Source organism: Erinaceus europaeus, chromosome 8, assembly GCF_950295315.1.
Source record: "Erinaceus europaeus chromosome 8, mEriEur2.1, whole genome shotgun sequence".
NCBI classification, from domain to species: domain Eukaryota; kingdom Metazoa; phylum Chordata; class Mammalia; order Eulipotyphla; family Erinaceidae; genus Erinaceus; species Erinaceus europaeus.
In genome coordinates this window covers 125,070,526-125,089,476 of record NC_080169.1, presented here as the reverse complement: position 1 = coordinate 125,089,476, position 18,951 = coordinate 125,070,526, and the positions used below count along the sequence as shown (strand labels likewise).

At 61.2% G+C, this 18,951-nt stretch overlaps 1 protein-coding gene across 1 annotated transcript in view; it reads left to right on the top strand.

Moving 5' to 3' along the window:
• Nucleotides 1–18,951, top strand: part of PTPRN2 (protein tyrosine phosphatase receptor type N2) — a 78,890-nt gene that overhangs the window by 498 nt on the left and 59,441 nt on the right. The window contains exons 2-4 of the mRNA XM_060195688.1: nt 429–570; nt 623–756; nt 1,273–1,347. Of these exons, the coding sequence (XP_060051671.1) occupies nt 429–570; nt 623–756; nt 1,273–1,347 (351 nt within the window). The remainder of the gene's footprint in view (nt 1–428; nt 571–622; nt 757–1,272; nt 1,348–18,951) is intronic.

The window sequence follows — 18,951 nt, the reverse complement described above, 5'->3', positions numbered from 1 at the left end:
GGGTGTGTGTGCAGCTGTGTATGTGCTGGTGTGTATGAAGCTGTGTGTGTGCAGCTGTGTATGTGCAGGTGTGTGTGCAGCAGTGTGTGTGCAGGTGTGTGTGTAGCTATGTGCGGGTGTGTGTGTGCGGGTGTGTGTGTGCAGCTGTGTGTGCGTACAGCTGTGTGTGTGCAGCTGTGTGTGTGTGTGCAGTGTGTGCAGGTGTGTGTGCAGGTGTGTGCATTTCCTTGTGTGCACAGCCCCAGCCTGTGTGGGCTACTCTCCCCTGTCTCATTCCCCATGTGGTGCTGGTGATGGTGGCTGCATTGTGCATGGGGGTCTCTGCATCTGTTGCACTGGGCTTGGGCTTGTGCCCAAAGTGGGTGCTGTGTCATAGGAAAAGAGTGTCTGCCAGGGTGCACCCTCTCCCTGCTCTGCTGTCCCCCCAGTGCTCGTGGTATCCGAGGGTGTGAGGCCTGCGTGGCTGTGCGGGAATTTCGGAGAGTTGCGATACAGGTTGGGCAGAATTAAGGGTCTACCAGCATGGGGCCTGGACCAGTGTGGGGCCTGGGTCAGCTCGGACTCCCGAGGGTGGGCCGGGCTTCTGGCCCCAGTGAGTGCCCCTGTGGCCCGTGGAGACCAGCTCTGTTGCTGGAGTCAACAGAGAAAACCCACGGTGTGCAGAGCAGGGACACAAGGTGGCGGGGCTTAGGGGGCACCGGCTGACCTCACAGCACCCCGGCTCCGATGTTCGCCAGCTGGGAGTAGCCATCCACGGTGTGCAGGGGACCGCGGCCGGCTGGCTGCCTTTCCCAGAGGCTGGGGTCAATTCTCCCGTTCCGAGTGACACAGGGTCAGTGGCAGAGTGGACGCTGGCTGTTCAGAGATGAGCCTGGACGCCTCGCTGCTGAGGCCACATGTGGACATGGGGTCTGAGGACTCACCCAGACCCCTCTGTGGGCCGTGCATCTGTCTGCTCTGTGTGGTCACAGCACAGCCAAGGGGAGAGCGCAGAGCCCTGGGTGTAGACAGGCCTCAGGTGTGGCCGTCCTTACCTTGGGGTCCCTGCCTGGGGGTCACCCAGTGCTGTCCCCCGTGCATGGCTCCCCTCTGTGACTATCCCCTGTGGCTTCCCTCTCTGTCTGTTCCCCACGGCTGCCCCTTGTGGCTGGTTCCTGGGAGTTCTTTGTAACTGCCCTCGGTGCCAGGCATGGGCCAGCGTGGATGTCTGAGAGTGGGGTGTGGGGTGTGGGCTGCGCCCCCCACTAACCTGCTCCTCTTCCCTCCTGACAGTGGATAACTCGGCCCAGCTGGAGGCGGCCACGGGACTGCGAGTCCTGCAGACAGGTGATGGGTCGGTGAGTAGTGGTAGCTGCCGTGGGGCAGTGGTTGGGGGCGAGCAGGGCATGGCCGAGAGATGCAGGTGAGCTGAGGGCTCCGGGTGATGCCTGGGGTGCACCTGGTGGCCATGGAGGCGGGAGCCGGAGCTGCCCCTGGCCCGTGTCTCTCGTGGACAGGACGTGGGGTCCCGCTTCCCCTGGGTTTCAGCCACGCTCTGCAACATGTGAGGGGTCAGGCCTGAGGGCCAGCACAGGGCAGCTCCAGGCAGCCCATCCACCGTGGAGCCCTGACCCCTGTGGCCTCCACCGGGGCTGCTGGCTGTGCACATGGATAACGTACAGTGACCACAGGCCCCGAGGCCCTCAGAGCCCAGCAGCCACAGGCAAGGCTGCGCGGTGGCCTCGGGAACGTGCCTGTCCCCGGCCGAGGCTGGCCCTCCGGGAGCGTGTGCTGGGCATGTCTCTTGGGGCAGAGGGAGCCACAGACTCGGGACAGATGCCTCTCATGGGTCAGGGACAGACTGTCCTGGTCTGCTACATGCTGTGGGCTGGGGGCGGTCAGAGATGCCGCTGGCAGCTGGGGACAGGGACACTGCCACTGGAGCTACAGCATGGGGTGGGGGACACCCATGGAGGCTAAGGGGGGACGCCGACCTGAAGGAGGACTCCCTGTGGGGGGTGGGGGTGCAGGCTTGGGGGTGAGGGAGACAGAAGGCATGTGGCTGCTTGGGGTGGCAGGGGCCGTGGTTCTGTCTGGGCTGAGAGGGGCCGTGGCTCTGTCTGGGCTGAGAGGGGCCGTGGCTCTGTCTGGGCTGAGAGGGGCCGTGGCTCTGTCTGGGCTGAGAGGGGCCGTGGCTCTGTCTGGGCTGAGAGGGGCCATGGCTCTGTCTGGGCTGAGAGGGGCCGTGGCTCTGTCTGCTGAGAGGGGCCGTGGTTCTGTCTGTCTCTGATAGGAGCCGTGGTTCTGTCTGGGCTGAGAGGGGCCATGGTTCTATCTGGGCTGAGAGGGGCTGTGGTTCTGTCTATCTGACAGGAGCCGTGGTTCTGTCTGTCTGACAGGAGCCGTGGTTCTGTCTGGGCTGAGAGGGGCCGTGGTTCTGTCTGTCTATCTGACAGGAGCCGTGGTTCTGTCTGGGCTGAGAGGGGCCTTGGTTCTGTCTGTCTGTCTGTCTGTCTGACAGGAGCTGTGGTTCTGTCTGGGCTGAGAGGGGCCTTGGTTCTGTCTGTCTGACAGGAGCCGTGGTTCTGTCTGTCTGACAGGAGCCGTGGTTCTGTCTGGGCTGAGAGGGGCCTTGGTTCTGTCTGTCTGACAGGAGCTGTGGTTCTGTCTGGTCTGAGAGGGGCCGTGGTTCTGTCTGTCTATCTGACAGGAGCTGTGGTTCTGTCTGTCTGACAGGAGCCGTGCTTCTGTCTGGGCTGAGAGGGGCCTTGGTTCTGTCTGTCTGACAGGAGCTGTGGTTCTGTCTGGGCTCAGCGGTCGGTGGTCCACCTGCAGACCTGGCTTCCTCCCTGCTGGTTTGTGTTGCAGTGCTATGTCTCAGTGTCTTGCTGTCCCCTCCAGAGGCCAGCCATCTCCCCTGGCCAGGTCCCCTCCTACCCCTGCTCCTCTGAGACGCATGGAGTCCTGTGGTCACGGTGTGTGTGGCCTCTGGCCCTGGCTGGAGCTTGGCGTCACTTCCTGTGTGGTTCTCCTGCACCCTCCGGGATGGGCCTGTGGTCTCCCACCAGGAACACCCTATCCTGCCATTGTGCCTGGGAACAGGAAGCTCTCACCTGGCCAGGCCATGTGCCTCACCCCGTTCCCTAACACCAATCACTGTCCTGCCTCTGTGAGCTTGTCCAGGACAACATGAGAGGGGACAGCCCAGGGGACTGGGGTAGGGGCCCAGCCCAGGGACTCAGTGGTGGACAGTTTAGGGATCCAGAGGTGGACAGTCCAGGGACCCAGTGGTGAATAGACACAGAGGTAGACAGTCTGTGGACCCAAAGATGGACAGTCCAGGGGCCCAGAGATGGACAGTCCAGGGACCCAGAGGTGGACAGTCCAGGGACCCAGAGGGGGACCGCCCAGGGACCCAGAGGGGGACAGTCCAGGGACCCAGAGGTGGACAGCCCACACCCCATGTGGATCCACCTGCACCCACCTCCTGACTGTCCACCTCCAGGGGTGATCCCCGGGGCAGCTGTGGATGGAGAGGGAGCCCTGGAGGCCAGCAAGGGGACACATTGGGTGCCTGTGTGGCTGAGGGTGGCGGAGGTCAGCCTGGGTGGCCTGTCCTGCGTGACGCATGTGTGGTCGTCCCCACCCTGGGTGGGTGGCCCTGGCCAAGCTGGGTCCAGCTGGAGAGGACGTTGGCACCCTCACAAAGGGCCGGGAGGGCTAATTGTGAGCTCTAATGAAAGCAGGAAGGAGGGGCCCTCGCCAGCCTGCCCCACTCACTTTGCTCCCAGGCTGCTCCAGGCAGGCTGGTTGCCAAGGCAACAGAGCCGTTTCCAGGGCGACCTCAGCAAGCCAGTGACAGCTCAAACAACAGAGCAGCCCCCCCCCCTGCAGTAGAGGTGGGGCCCCACAGCCTGAGGTAGGGGTGGGGGTGCTCCCCGTGTCAGGCCCCTCTTAGGACAGTGGTCACTGCCCTGGTCTGTCCAGGGGCCTGTCTTGCCCTCTCCACCTGTGAATACGTGCCCCATGTCCATCTGCCTTCTGATGTCTGGGGACAGGGCTCAGCCTCCCACAGTGCCCCCCCAACACTGACCCTTTGGGGTGAACTGCTGTGGAGGCCAAGCCTGCTGGGTGGGACCTTGCCACTGTGTGCCCCCCCCAGCACCAGGGGAGGCTCCCTGTCTTCTCTGTCCCTGAGACGGGTCCTGGCAGGCTGACTGCACAGGCAGCTGTGAACCCCTGCCTCAGCAAAGGAAGATCAGTGTGTTTCTAGAAGCATCCAGGGAGAAATCTGTCCCCAAATCCAGCAGAGTCAGTGTCTGACGGGGTGTTTTGGGGACACCCAGGCTTCCCAAGGGGCTGCCCTGCCAGGTTCCCTGAAGTGGCATTGGGAAAAAGGGCACCCACCCCTCCTTCCTCTGGGAGGGGAGCCGGGCGCCCCATCCCCACCAGGGCCCGGGGACACCCAGCTACGAGAGCAGGACGGGCCGTGCTCCTTGGTGAGGCCGTGCCCAGGCATCTCCCCTGGGTGCAGCCGGTGGGTTCCCTTCTCAGCTGCCGGTGTCATGGGCCTGCTTGGGGCTGGAGTGGCCAGTGGGCCAGCTGATTCGTGGTCACCTCTGAGTGGAGCTGGCCGCATCCAGGTCCTCCAGGCTCCACTCACGGGCCTGTGCTTCATCCCAGCAGTCTGGCTGCAGGCGGGAAACCATGTTTAATGTCTCGCTAGCACACTAACGCCTGGCGGGTGAGAGCCTCAGTCTACAGACAGATGTGACCTTGTCCAGGTCCTCCTGGAACTCCACGGCATTGACGGCCCCGGTCAGCGTGGGCAGGGCGTGTGCTCAGGTGACAGACTCATCTTTGCTGAGCTGGAAACCCAGTCAGGGGACTGTGGAGCTTGTTTCTCAGCAGACGTCTCATCCAAGGTGGGTCTGATGTGGAAATGACTGTCACCCGGCTCCCCGGGCCGCTGCAGACCAGCCGCGGCTCCCGAGAGCCTGTGCCCTGGCCCCGCGGCCATGAGTGGGGCTGCTCCTGGTCTGCCTTGGGGCCGGTCAACTCCCAGCTGTGATTCTGCTTGTTGCCGGTGACCGTGAGCCAGGCTCTGTGCTCACAGCGTGACGTCAACAGCACAACAGCGACGTGACTGTGAGTGTGTGTGTATGACAGTGTGAGAGTGTGAGCTTGTGTACATGACTGTGTTAATGAGTGTGAGAGTGTTCGTGTATGCGTGTGTTCATGTGTGTGTGAGTGCACTGCACATAGGTGTGTACATGTGTGCATGTGTATCCTACATACGTGTGTGTTCAATATATGTGTGTGCAGATGTGTATATGTGCATGTGTGCATTGCATATGTGTGAGTGAGTTGGAGAAAGGAGGTCTGGGGGCCGGGGGGTGTTGGGGGAGGGTGGGAGAGGAGGAGGAGGGGTGGGTGAAGTGTGGACCTGGGAGGAGGGAGAGATGCAGGAAGATGAATGGCTGGTACCTGGGGCAGGGCCAGACCAGAGGCCACGGATCCTGAGAGCAGACCCCTGTGGGGCTTGATCACCTCTAAACTGGACACCAGCCCAAGGAGGACTCCACACCCTTCCCTCCTCCCCAGGGCTCTTCCCCGCCAGGACCTCAGGAGAGACACAGCCATCACCGTCACCAGGCCCCAGAGAGGGACAGCAGCAACCAGTGTGCTGCACATGCACTCACACACTCACACTCACACATGCAGACATGCACACACACACATGCAGGCATGCACACAGAGACATGCACACACAGACACACATGCAGGCACGCACACGTGCAGGCATGCATACGTGCAGGCATGCGCATGTGCAGACATGCACACACATGCAGGTGTGCACACATGCAGTCATGCACACACATATAAGCATGCACACGTGCAGTCATACACACACGCAGACACGCACACATGCAGACATATGTGCAGACATGCACACACATGCGTGAAGATGTGCACGTGCATGCGGGCAGGCAGGTGCAGACATGCACACGCATGCAGACATGCACACACAGGCAGGCACACTCACACAGACACACGCAGACACACACACATGCAGGTGCACACTCACACACAGCGATGCACACTCACACTCACACAGACACATTCACACATGCAGACACACACATGCAGGCACACACTCACATACACAGCCATGCACACTCACACTCACACACACACACACATGCAGACACACACACAGCCATGCACACTCATGTACACACTTGCTGTTGCACTCACACACTCAGCAACTCAGTGTGCACACGTGCACACAGGCACAGACGGCCCTCACCCAGGATACCTGGGGCAGCCAAGGGGAAGCTTCTCCAGACGGACAGATGAAGGAAGGATGGACAGACGGAGGGAGGGGCAGGTGGGGATGGAGAAGTGGGAAGGATGACGGGAGGGCAAGTGGGTAAACAGATGGAGGCAGGGAAGAGAAGGGTGAATGGTGGGTGATGCACAGATAGGGCGAGTGGGGCGGACTGACGGACAGGTGGGTGGGACACACAGGTGGCTGCAGGGAGGGCAGAGGCCTGCAGGGACAGAAGGTGGTTTGTTAGTGGGCGGACGGGCACAGGAGCTCTGGAGACTGCCCAGGTGCCTGGCCACGCTGCAGCGCCCTTGCTTGTGCAGGGCCAGGACAGGTCCTTCTCGAGGATGCCGCGTGGAGTGCAGAGCATAAAGTCACTGTTTTGTCACCAGTTGCCACTCCTAGCTGATATTCCACAGTGTAGATGGCCGTATTTGCTATTCCTAGGTCTGTGGGGTGTTTTTCTCAGAGGTGTGTGGTAGTTGAGTTTTTTTAATTAGTGATTTAATAATGATGAGCAAGACTGTATGTTCACAGGGATGCAACTCCACACAGTTCCCACCACCAGAGTCCCTGTCCCATCCCCTCCACTGGAAGCTTCCCTGTTCTTTATCCCTCTGGGAGCAGGGACCCAAATTCTCTATGGGGAGCAGCAGGTGGGAGTTGTGGCTTCTGTAATTGCTTCTCCGTTGGACATGGGTGTTGGCAGGTGGATCCACACCCCCAGCCTGTGTCTGTCTGTCCCTCGTGGGGCAGGGCTCTGGGGAGGGGAGGCTCCAGGACACATGGGTGAGGGTGTCTGTCCAGGGAGGTCAGGGTGGCATCATGGCAGCACCTGCAGCTTGGTGGCTTTTGTTCTTATCTGGTCACACAGCGACTCACTCCATCCTAGGCAGTGAGCTCGTTTGTCCTGTGCACCTGCATTTGCTCCTTCGCTGTGATCCAGGGGACTGCCCACTCTGTAGGAACTCCTAGGAGAATGACCTCTGCTAGAACCCACAAGCCCTTCTATTCTAGAGGAGCCTCACCCCTATTCTAGAGGAGCCTCACCCCATTATTCTAGAGGATCCTCACCCCCCCTTAGTCTAGAAGAGCCTCACCCCATTATTCAAGAGGAGACTCACCTCCTTATTCTAGAGTCTCGCCCCCCTAATTCTAGAGGAAACTCACCTCCTAATTCTAGAGGAGCCTCACCCCTTTATTCTAGAGACTCATCTCCTAATTCTAGAGTAAACTCAACCCCTAATTCTGCAGGAGACTCACCCCCCCTTATTCTAGAGGAGACTCACCCTCTTACTCTAGAGGAGACTCACCCTTTTATCATAGAGGAGACTCACCCCATTATTCTAGAGGAGACTCACCCCCTTATTCAAGAGGAGACTCACCCCCCTTATTCTAGAGGACACTCACCCTCCCTTATTCTAGAGGAGACTCGCCTCTATTCTAGAGGAGACCCACTCCCTTACTCTAGAGGAGACTGTGCCTACCGCCCGGCTCCCTCACACCTTTTCTACAGGAACATCATCTGGGACTCCTGCCTCCTGGAGAAGGTGGGGGTGTACACTCAGCTACACAAAGGGCTGGTTTGCACACTCACCAGCTCCCTGCAGAGCTGGCTTGCACACTCACTCAGCTCTTTGGGGGCTGGTTTGTACAACCACCTCACTGCAGGGCTGTTTTGCACACACAGCTCTCTGCAGGGATGATTTGCACACTTAACCTCCCTGTAGGGCTGGTTTGCACACTCACCCAGCTCCCTGCGGGGCAGATTTTCACACTAGTCAGTTCCTTGCAGGGCTGGTTGCACACTCACCCACCTTCCTTCAGGGCTGGTTTGCACTCTCACCCAGATCTATGCAGGGCTGGTTTGCACACTCACCAGCTCCCCGTGCAGGGCTGCTCTGCACACTCACCAGTTCCCTGCAGGACTGGTTTTCACACTCACCAGTTCCCTGCAGAGCTGGTTTTCACACTGACCAGTTATCTGAGGGGCTGGTTTGCACACCCACCAGTTCCCTGCAGGGCCAGTTTGCACAGTCACCAGCTCCCTGAAGGGCTGGTTTGCACACTCAGCCATCTCCCTGCAGGGCTGGTTTGCACACTCACTAGCTCCCTGCAGGGCTGGTTGGCACACTCACCAGTTCCCTGCAGGGCTGGTTTGCACACTCACAGACACACAGCCAGCACACAGGAGCACAGACACACAGTCAGCACACAGACAAACACACAGCCAGCACACAAGTGCACACACACACACAGACACACAGCAAGCACACAAACACACAACCAACACACAAGTGCAAACACACACACACAGCCAGCACACAGACAAACACACAGCCAGCACGCAGGAGCACACACACACACACACAGCCAGCACCCAGGAGCACACACACAGCCAGCATATAGGAGCACACACAAACACACACACAGCCAGCACACAGAAGCACACACACACACAGCCAGCATATAGGAGCACGCATACACACAGCCAGCACCCAGGAGCACACACACACACAAACACACACACAGCCAGCACACAGGAGCACACACACAGGCAGCATATAGGAGCACACACACACACACACACACACACACACACACACACACACACAGCCAGCATATAGGAGCACACACACAGCCAGCATATAGGAGCACACACACAGCCAGCATATAGGAGCACACACACAGCCAGCATATAGGAGTACACACACACACAGCCAGCACACAGGAGCACACACACAGCCAGCATATAGGAGCACACACACAGCCAGCATATAGGAGTACACACACACACAGCCAGCACACAGGAGCACACACACACACACACACACACTCAGCAAGCACACAGGAGCACACACATATTGTCAGAGACACAGCCATTCCTCTGAGCTCTGACCCACACCTGATGTGGCCAGACAGCCTGAGAAGCTCAGGTCTGCTCCACCTCTCAGCCACGTAGACAACAGCCACAGCACCATGTCTGGGCAGGTGAGGGTATGGTCACGCCTGTACCAGTGTGACAGGGAGGGGCAGGTGTGTGTAGCTATGAGCAGGTGTGGACAGGGAGGGGCAGGTGTGTGTGTGGTTATAAGCAGGTGTGAACAGGTGTGGACAGGGAGAGGCAGGTGTGTGGTTGTGAGCAGGTGTGAGCAGGTGTGGACAGGGAGAGGCAGGTGTGTGTAGCTATGAGCAGGTGTGAGCAGGTGTGGACAGGGAGAAGCAGGTGTGTGTGGTTATGAGCAGGTGTGAACAGGTGTGGACAGGGAGAGGCAGGTGTGTGTAGCTATGAGCAGGTGTGAGCAGGTGTGGACAGGGAGAGGCAGGTGTGTGTGGTTGTGAGCAGGTGTGAACAGGTGTGGACAGGGAGAGGCAGGTGTGTGTGGTTGTGAGCAGGTGTGAACAGGTGTGGACAGGGAGAGGCAAGTGTGTGTGGTTATGAGCAGGTCTGAGCAGGTGTGGACAGGGAGGGGCAGGTGTGTGTGGTTGTGAGCAGGTGTGGACAGGGAGAGGCAGGTGTGTGTGGTTGTGAACAGGTGTGAGCAGGTGTGGACAGGGAGAGGCAGGTGTATGTGGTTATGAGCAGGTGTAAGCAGATGTGGACAGGGAGGGGCAGGTGTGTGTGGTTGTGAGCAGGTGTAAGCAGGTGTGGACAGGGAGGGGCAGGTGTGTGTGGTTGTGAGCAGGTGTGAGCAGGTGTGGATAGGGAGGGGCAGGTGTGTGTGGTTGTGAGCAGGTGTGGACAGGGAGAGGCAGGTGTGTGTGGTTGTGAGCAGGTGTGAGCAGGTTTGGACAGGGAGGGGCAGGTGTGTGTGGTTGTGAGCAGGTGTGAGCAGGTGTGGACAGGGAGGGGCAGGTGTGGTGTGGTTGTGAGCAGGTGTGAGCAGGTGTGGGCTCCAGAACACCAGGTGTCAACACCTTGTCCCCTCCAGATAGGTGAAGAGGCAGGCTCCTTTCTGGGAAAACCATGTTAGAAGCCTGAAGATGAGTTTATGTGACAGCCATGGTGCAGACACCTGGTTCTCACTGGACACCTGGGAAAAGTCTGTGAATGACAATATCAAACCTGCATGAGGCCTCACCTCTGTGTCTCCCACAGCCTCCTGGTGACAGCCCTGGGGGCACATCACAGTGGGCTGTGGCCGATGGCTCCTGCCGGATGCCAGAGCTGTTCTCCAAGTGCACTGGGTCCAGGGCCAGACCTCTTGGTATCCAAGGCAAGGCCTGTTCTGCATGAGGCCAGCCAGCCAAAACCTAGAGGAGAAGGTGTTCCCTCTGGAGAAGGAGGGTCCCACCTGGAGGAGGATCCCACCTGCAGGATAGGGTGTCCCACCTGGAGAAGGAGGCTCCCACCTGGAGGAGGAGGGTCCCACCTAGAGGAGGAGGGTCCCCCCTGGAGGAGGCTCCCACCTGGAGAAGGAGGGTCCCACCTTGAGGGGGAGGGTCCCACCTGGAGGAGGAGGCTTCCACATGGAGAAGGAGGGTCCCACCTGGAGGAGGAGGGTCCCACCTGGAGGAGGAGGGTCCCACCTGGAGGGGGAGGGTCCCACCTGGAGGAGGAGGGTCCCACCTGGAGGGGGAGGGTCCCAAGTGGAGGGGGAGGGTCCCACCTGGAGGAGGAGGGTGCCACCTGGAGAAGGAGGGTCCCACCTGGAGGGGGAGGGTCCCAAGTGGAGGGGGAGGGTCCCACCTGGAGGAGGAGGGTCCCACCTGGAGAAGGAGGCTCCCACCTGGAGGAGGAGGGTCCCACCTGGAGGAGGAGGGTGCCACCTGGAGAAGGAGGGTCCCACCTGGAGAAGGAGGGTCCCACCTGGAGGAGGAGGGTCCCACCTGGAGGAGGAGGGTCCCACCTGGAGGGGGAGGGTCCCACCTGGAGGGGGAGGGTCCCAAGTGGAGGGGGAGGGTCCCACCTGGAGGAGGAGGGTCCCACCTGGAGAAGGAGGCTCCCACCTGGAGGAGGAGGGTCCCACCTGGAGGAGGAGGCTCCCACCTGGAGAAAGAGGGTCCCACCTGGAAGGGGAGGGTCCCCCCTGGAGGAGGAGGGTCCCACCTGGAGGGGGAGGGTCCCACCTGGAGGGGAGGCTCCCACCTAGAGGAGGACGGTCCCACCTGGAGGAGGAGGGTCCCACCTGATGGAGGAGGAGGGTCCCACCTGGAGGAGGAGGCTCCCACCTGGAGGAGGAGGGTCCCACCTGATGGAGGAGGTCCCACCTGGAGGAGGAGGCTCCCACCTGGAGAAGGAGGGTCCCATCTGGAGGAGGAGGCTCCCACCTGGAGGGGGAGGGTCCCACCTGGAGGTGGAGGGTTCCACCTGGAGGGGGAGGGTCACACCTGGAGGAGGCGGGTCCCACCTGCAGGGGGAGGGTCCCACCTGGAAGGGGAGGGTCCCCCTTGGAGGAGGAGGGTCCCACCTGGAGGGGGAGGGTCCCACCTGGAGGAGGAGGGTCCCACCTGGAGGGGGAGGCTCCCACCTGGAGGAGGAAGGTCCCACCTGGAGGGGGAGGCTCCCACCTGGAGGGGGAGGGTCCCACCTGGAGGAGGAGGCTCCCACCTGGAGGAGGAGGGTCCCACCTGGAGGAGGAGGTCCCACCTGGAGGAGGAGGCTCCCACCTGGAGAAGGAGGATCCCACCTGGAAGGGGAGGGTCCCACCTGGAGGAGGAGGGTCCCACCTGGAGAGGGAGGGTCCCACCTGGAGGAGGAGGGTCCCACCTGGAGGGGAGGCTCCCACCTGGAGGAGGAGGGTCCCACCTGGAGGAGGAGGGTCCCACCTGGAGGGGGAGGCTCCCACCTGGAGGAGGAGGCTCCCACCTGGAGAAGGAGGGTCCCACCTGGAGGGGGAGGGTCCCAGTTGGAGGAGGAGGGTCCCACCTGGAGGGGGAGGCTCCCACCTGGAGGAGGAGGCTCCCACCTGGAGGAGGAGGGTCCCACCTGGAGGAGGAGGTCCCACCTGGAGGAGGCGGGTCCCACCTGGAGAAGGAGGATCCCACCTGGAGGGGGAGAGTCCCACCTGGAGGAGGAGGGTCCCACCTGGAGGAGGAGGGTCCCACCTGGAGGGGGAGGGTCCCACCTGGAGGAGAAGGGTCCCACCTGGAGGGGAGGCTCCCACCTGGAGGAGGAGGGTCCCACCTGGAGGAGGAGGGTCCCACCTGGAGGATGAGGTCCCACCTGGAGGAGGAGGTTCCCACCTGGAGAAGGAGGGTCCCACCTGGAGGAGGAGGCTCCCACCTGGAGAAGGAGGGTCCCACCTGGAGGGGGAGGGTCCCAGTTGGAGGAGGAGGGTCCCACCTGGAGGGGGAGGGTCCCAGTTGGAGGAGGAGGCTCCCACCTGGAGGGGGAGGCTCCCACCTGGAGGGGGAGGCTCCCACCAGGAGGAGGAAATGACAGCCAGGTGTTGGAGGTTGTGTCTTGACTGGGTTGCAGGGCCCATTTGCAGCTCCTCTGTGATGTGTGTGTCCCTAACACGGGGTCCCCTGACTGTGTCTATCGACCCCCATGGAGCACAGTGACAGCTGTCCCCATGGGTCGGCTGGCACCTGAGTGCCCACGGGGGGGTGGGCAGGCCCTGGGCAACTCAGCAGAGGCCCCTCCCCTCCGATTAGCAGTAATTAAACTGTGAAATGAGAGCAGTAGGCCAGAAGCCATGGCTGTCAGGGTGCTGAGGATGGTCCTCTGGCAGGCAGAAACAATAAGATGCCACATTGTCATGGCGACGGCCCCTCCCCAGTGGAGATGGCCAGCACGTGGCTGCTTCCTCCCACCAGCACCCGCCGCCTGGGGACAGCCCTGCCCTGACAAATGGCTGCTGGCCAGGCGCCCAGCCGGCCTCAGGGCACCCTCCCCGCAGGCCTGGTGATGTCCAGTCACTGCTTCCTCTGGGGGCACAGAGGGCTGTGCTGGCGTCCCAGCCCCAGTCCAGGGCCCCTGACTAACATGCTCGCATCCAGTCCCCTCTTGTGGCAGAGCTGTGGCTCTGTGGCCAAGTCCCTGCCAGACGCCAGAGCTTCCCTCCAGGGGTGGTGTTGTGGCGGTCTGGTGTCGGGCTGCACCGCGGAGAAGAGAGCGGACGTCCAGAGCAAAGGGGTACACAAATCTTTATTATAGGATGGGGAGGGGTTGGTTCAGACCATGTGGGGCCAGCCGGAAATGGCGGTCACCACTAGCTGACCACAGGGGGAGAGAAGGGGGCGAGATCTGAGAGAGAGAGGGGGGTGAGGGGGCTTTTTATTGGGCGACAACCAGGGGTGACGTGTGGGGCCAGGATTGGTTGTAGGGGGCACTGCTAGGATTTCGCGGGGCATAGTAAAACCTGGGGGCAGAGACTGCATCAGAATAACTCCTCAGCAACAGGGTGGGGGTCCCAGCCAGACAAGGGCAACACCTGGATGTCCCACCTGGAAGAAGGGTTCCACCTGGAGGGGAGGGTCCACCTGGAGGAGGAGGGTCCCACCTGGAGGAAGAGGGTCCCACCTGGAGGAAGGGTTCCACCTGGAGAGGGAGGGTCCACCTGGAGGAGGAGGGTCCCACCTGGAGGGGAGGGTCCACCTGGAGGAGGGTCCACCTGGAGGAGGAGGGTCCCACCTGGAGGGGAGGGTCCACCTGGAGGAGGAGGGTCCACCGGGAGGTGGAGGGTCCACCTGGAGGAGGAGGGTCCCACCTGGAGGAGGAGGTCCCACCTGGAGGAAGAGGGTCCCACTTGGAGGGGAGGGTCCACCTGGAGGAGGAGGGTCCACCTGGAGAAGGAGGTTCCCACCTGGAGGAGGAGGGTCCCACCTGGAGGAGGAGGTCCCACCTGGAGGGGGAGGGTACCACCTGGAGGAGGGTGTCCCATCTGGATTCAGGGAGAAATGTTGAGAGAATTTTTATGAAATCACCAGCAGGTGAACTGAGGTTCATTCCCTCTTTCCTTCTTCCCTTCTTTCCTTCCTTCCTTCTTTCCTTCCTTCTCAAGGGCGAGGGTGAGAGCTGGGCCTCCCTCTGGCATACCCTCTCCTGGGCTCAGACTCCCACAGGCACAGAGGCTGTCCCCTGCTCTGTGGGCCTGCCACCATGGCCACATGGTCAGGGCAGGACCTTCCGTCCAGAGGAGGCTGTGACCTGAGTGCAGCGTGACCCCCACGGTCCCCTTAGCTCACCACAGTGGTCTGAGCCCTGGCTGGAGGGAGCTGGCCTGAGTCAGTAGTTGGATGGCCCCTGAGTGACCTGGGGGAGACATGCTCCGGTGATGTCTGCTAGGAGAGCTGGGAATGGTCACTCAGCTGCTCATGAAGGGCCATGTGGCCAGCTGGTCTGAGTAGGGGTAAGAGACCATGGGCCGCATGGGGGGAGGCTAGCCAGGCATCCACGCCTGGAGTCTCTGCCCATCTGTCACCTGGGCCCACAGACAGGAAAGCGTGGTGTTGGGTGTCAGCTCTGACTGGCCTGGTGACAGGAGGGGCAGAGCCCCAGAGCCCCACAGCCACCCGGACCACCAGCCACTCTAGTCTCCTAGATTGACACTGCCCCAAATGGGAGGCTGCCTCTCCCAGGCCCCGGATGGAAGATTCCCCACTGGGCTGTCCTGAGATGGGGCTCACACTCCCCTGCAGGGCTAATGCCCCACCCCAGGCCCAGCATCCTCTAGCTGGCAGCCCCCACCCCTCCTGGATCTCTCCGACTGTCCCTGGGGGGGATGCAGGGCTCCCACAAGCAGTCCATAGCCCAGCCCAGCCGGGTGACCTGGAGATGCTAGATCAGATCAGGGGAGAGCACGGGGCTGCGGTCAGATCAGATCAGGGGAGGGCTCGGGGCTGCGGTCAGATCAGGGGAGGGTATGGGGCTGCGGTCAGATCAGATCAGGGGAGGGTATGGGGCTGCGGTCAGATCAGATCAGGGGAGGGTATGGGGCTGTGGTCAGATCAGATCAGGGGAGGGCACGGGGCTGCGGTCAGATCAGATCAGGGGAGGGCACGGGGCTGAGGTCAGATCAGATCAGGGGAGGGTATGGGGCTGCGGTCAGATCAGATCAGGGGAGGGTATGGGGCTGCGGTCAGATCAGATCAGGGGAGGGTATGGGGCTGCGGTCAGATCAGATCAGGAGAGGGTATGGGGCTGCGGTCAGATCAGATCAGGGGAAGGCACGGGGCTGTGGGGCAGGGACGGGGTGGGGACTGAGGAGGCAGAGCAGTGACAGCCACAGACTCTGGAACCATCTGCTCATGCAGAGGAGGTTTGCATTCTGCTCTCTAGCACGCGCACACATGCACACACGTACGCACAGACGCACACCCCTGTGAGAGCAGCAGTCGTACCGTGGGGCCCCCAGCCTGGAGTGAGAACAGGTGGGCGTCCTTGAGGAAAGGCCTGAGGCGGACGTGACTGTGGACCCGAGTCAGGGAGGGAGCCATGGCGTCCACTCAGAGTGGAGGGGTCACTGCGGAAACTGAGGACACGAGAGGAAGGCTAGCTGAGGACATAGGCTGCCCCCCTCTCCCCGCCTGCCGTGAAGAGGAGCCTCAGGGGCCAGACGCTGTGCGGTGGGCGGGGGACATGGCCGTGGATTCTCAAGGCGTGGGTCGGCGGGCAGAGGAAAGGTGGCCGGCCAGTGTGGCCGGGACTTCAAAGTCATCGCAACACCATCTTTAGACTGGTGGTAAATGTATCCCGTCAAGCGCTGCCTCGGTTCCGTTGCACACGTGGTACGTCCTTCCAGAGGGGCTTGAATTCACAGCGTAAGGAAGGCAGGCTCAGGGCGACAGAAGGCTGCTTGGGGATGGAGCCCTGCTGACGGCACATGGACATACAGCCCCGACAAGGGGCAGGGGCGCCGACACACACGGCCCTGAACTTCGTAAGGCTTCAGTTAAGCAGTGTGCCGGCCTGCTGGAGGAGTGGCGGGCCGCCCCCTGGACATTTTTGGACTGTCTGCAGTGACAGCGGGGCTGAGGAGGGGGCCTGCCTACTCACCTGGGGCCTGTGCTCTGCTTCCTGGTGGCTCCCTGTCCGCCCCCAGGCCACGGGGGTCCGTGGGTCAGCTCACAGCAGCCCCTCCCTCCCTCGCCCCCTCCCTCCCCTCCCAGCTCAGAGGTTCCTGCCCAATACTCTCAATGGCAGGTGGCCCCCGGTTCTGGGGGTGGGAGCAGGAGAGGTGCACAAGAGAGCCAGGGGTCCACTCAGTACAGCTGGCGCAGAGATGGGGGGTGGCAGGACCCACAGACTTCACACCCTTGTCCTCACGGGAGCAGCCTCCCCCCTGCGTGTCCCCCACCCTGTCTGGCCCTGCCCCTCCCCCCCATGTCCCCCACCCTGTCTGGCCCTGCCCCTCCCCCCATGTCCCCCACTCAGTCTGGCCCTGCCCCTCCCCCCATGTCCCCCACCCAGTCTGGCCCTGCCCCTCCCCCCATGTCCCCCACCCAGTCTGGCCCTGCCCCTCCACCATAGCGCTGTCCCCTCAGGCAGGGCATTTCTGAGGCTCTCGTGCCTCACTGCCCTCATTGCCCCTGCCCTGTCCCCAGCAGCGTCTTCACATGTCCACATGGTCTCCCTGACCTGCCCCACCAGCTGGGCAGATGGCTCCTTTTTTGGGAAAGGGCCCTGCGGTCACTGCAGGTGGGGACAGGCCAGCAGCCGGCACGGGCAGCACCCACAGGACCCTTCCTGCATGGCCTGGGTGCCCAACACACTGGCACCCCCACAGTGCCCTTCTGAATCGAGGGTGTCCCCGCTGGCCCCAGCCACTGGACCCCACTACTGCCCCTAGAGGCTGAGCGCCTCCCCAGGCTGCCCGCCATGTTCCCGAGGACACGGGAGGGACGTGGCCTTGTCCTGGTGCCATGGGCAGCCTCAGTGCAAAGGGTCCTACGCCCCCCAGCCTAGTCCCCACTGGCTGGCATGGGGGAGACAGGCCAGCCTGGGAAGGGGTGTGACACCTCCCCCAGGGGCACTCAGCTCAGCTGGGAACTGGGGACACTTCCTGGAGGACAGGCATCCCAGGACAGTGGTGGCCTTCTGACCCCATGTTCCAGCCACAGTGGCTCAGAGAGGCACCCTGGGGGTCAGGGCCCCACCTACTCTGAGGGTCCCAGCACATGCTCCCTGCCTGGAGCAGAGCTCAGGCCTCCTCCACGGTCAAGGGTTCAAGGCCAGCTGCGAGCTCTCTGCCCCACCTCCCTGCTTCCACAGCCTCGGGGCTCCCAAGTGTCCTCTCTGGTGTGATTGTAAACACTTTTATTTACTGGTAATTTAATAATGATGAACAAGATTCTCAGATCACAGGGGGACAACTCCACACAGCTCCCACCACCAGAGTTCCCTGTCCCATCCCCTCCATTGGAAGCTTCCCTGTTCTTTATCCCTCTGGTAGCAGGGACCCAAATTCTTTATCAGGAGCAGAAGGAGTTCTGGCTTCTGTCATTGCTTCTCTGCTGGACATGAGTGTTGGCAGGTGGATCCACACCCCCAGCCTGTGTCTGTCTGTCCCTAGTGGAGCAGGGCTCTGGGGAGGGGAGGCTCCAGGACACATGGGTGAGGGTGTCTGCCCAGGGAGGTCAGGATGGCATCATGGTAGCATCTACAACTTGGTGACTGAAAATCATTAAGATTTTAAGCAGAACAAATTGTTTAATAAACATGAACCCAAAGGCAGGAATAAAGCAGGTGAAATTAGGGTTCTTCATGTGGGAATAAACTAGGAAGCCTTATTTTAGGTATGTTCCAACGGGACCATGACTTTAGTAAATTTTGCCTGAGCCTAGAGAGCTGGGTCAGGGCAGAGCAGCCCCCAGATGTGAGGAAAGTACAGAAACGCCATTGACTGTAACCCTGCTGGTCTGACCCAGGGTCCATGTCTGTTCACATCAGCACAGGAGCCCGTGTGGCCTCTGAGTCCCTGTCAGTCTGAGCTCGCAGTCCATGGGCACAGCTGGAACCTTCTAGGCTGCTCTCATGTCAGGACCCGTCTCCCTCGAGGGGCAGAGCAGGCTGAGCGGCCTCCCTGCGGAGAGTGGGGAGTCCCCGCCATTCTGCTCTGCAGTGAGGGGCTGCCAGGCTAGCGTGGGGGTGTTTCTTCCCGGGCATGTGCTCTCTGGGTTGGAGAGAACTCGACCGGAGCCAGTCTGGGCTGCTGCTTACTCAGATGCGGGAGAGAGACCAGGAACTCGTGGCAGATCGGGAACGCAATGCAATGCCTTTATTGATCAGAGACAACGCCTTTATATATATATCTTTTACCAGAAGTGGCAAATGGGAAAGGAAATGGCTGGGAGAGGGGGTGGAGAAAGAGAAGAGCTTGAAGGTAGAAAGCTTCCATAGCAGCTGTTGCGAAGGTTCTAAGCAGTGGGGTTAACCAATATCCTGCAGGCAGGGCGGGTCTCAGGCAAAACAGTGATTATGTAAACAGAGCACAGCATCAGAGCAGGGGGCTGCCCTCGAGGGGCAGAGCAGACTGACCGCCTCCCTCCCTCAGCATAAACAGTTTGCTTTGCCTCTCAGTCTGACGCTCACGGTTTGCGTGTAGAATTACGTGGCTTCTGTGGCCTGTGACCTAGGACATTAGTTCATTGTCTCAGTACTTGTGGCCCCAGGGGTGTCCTGTGTGGCGTGAGCCCATGCCTTTCATTCCTCGACTTGGCCCCTGCCCTGCCCAGTCCTTGCAAGTCCACGCTGA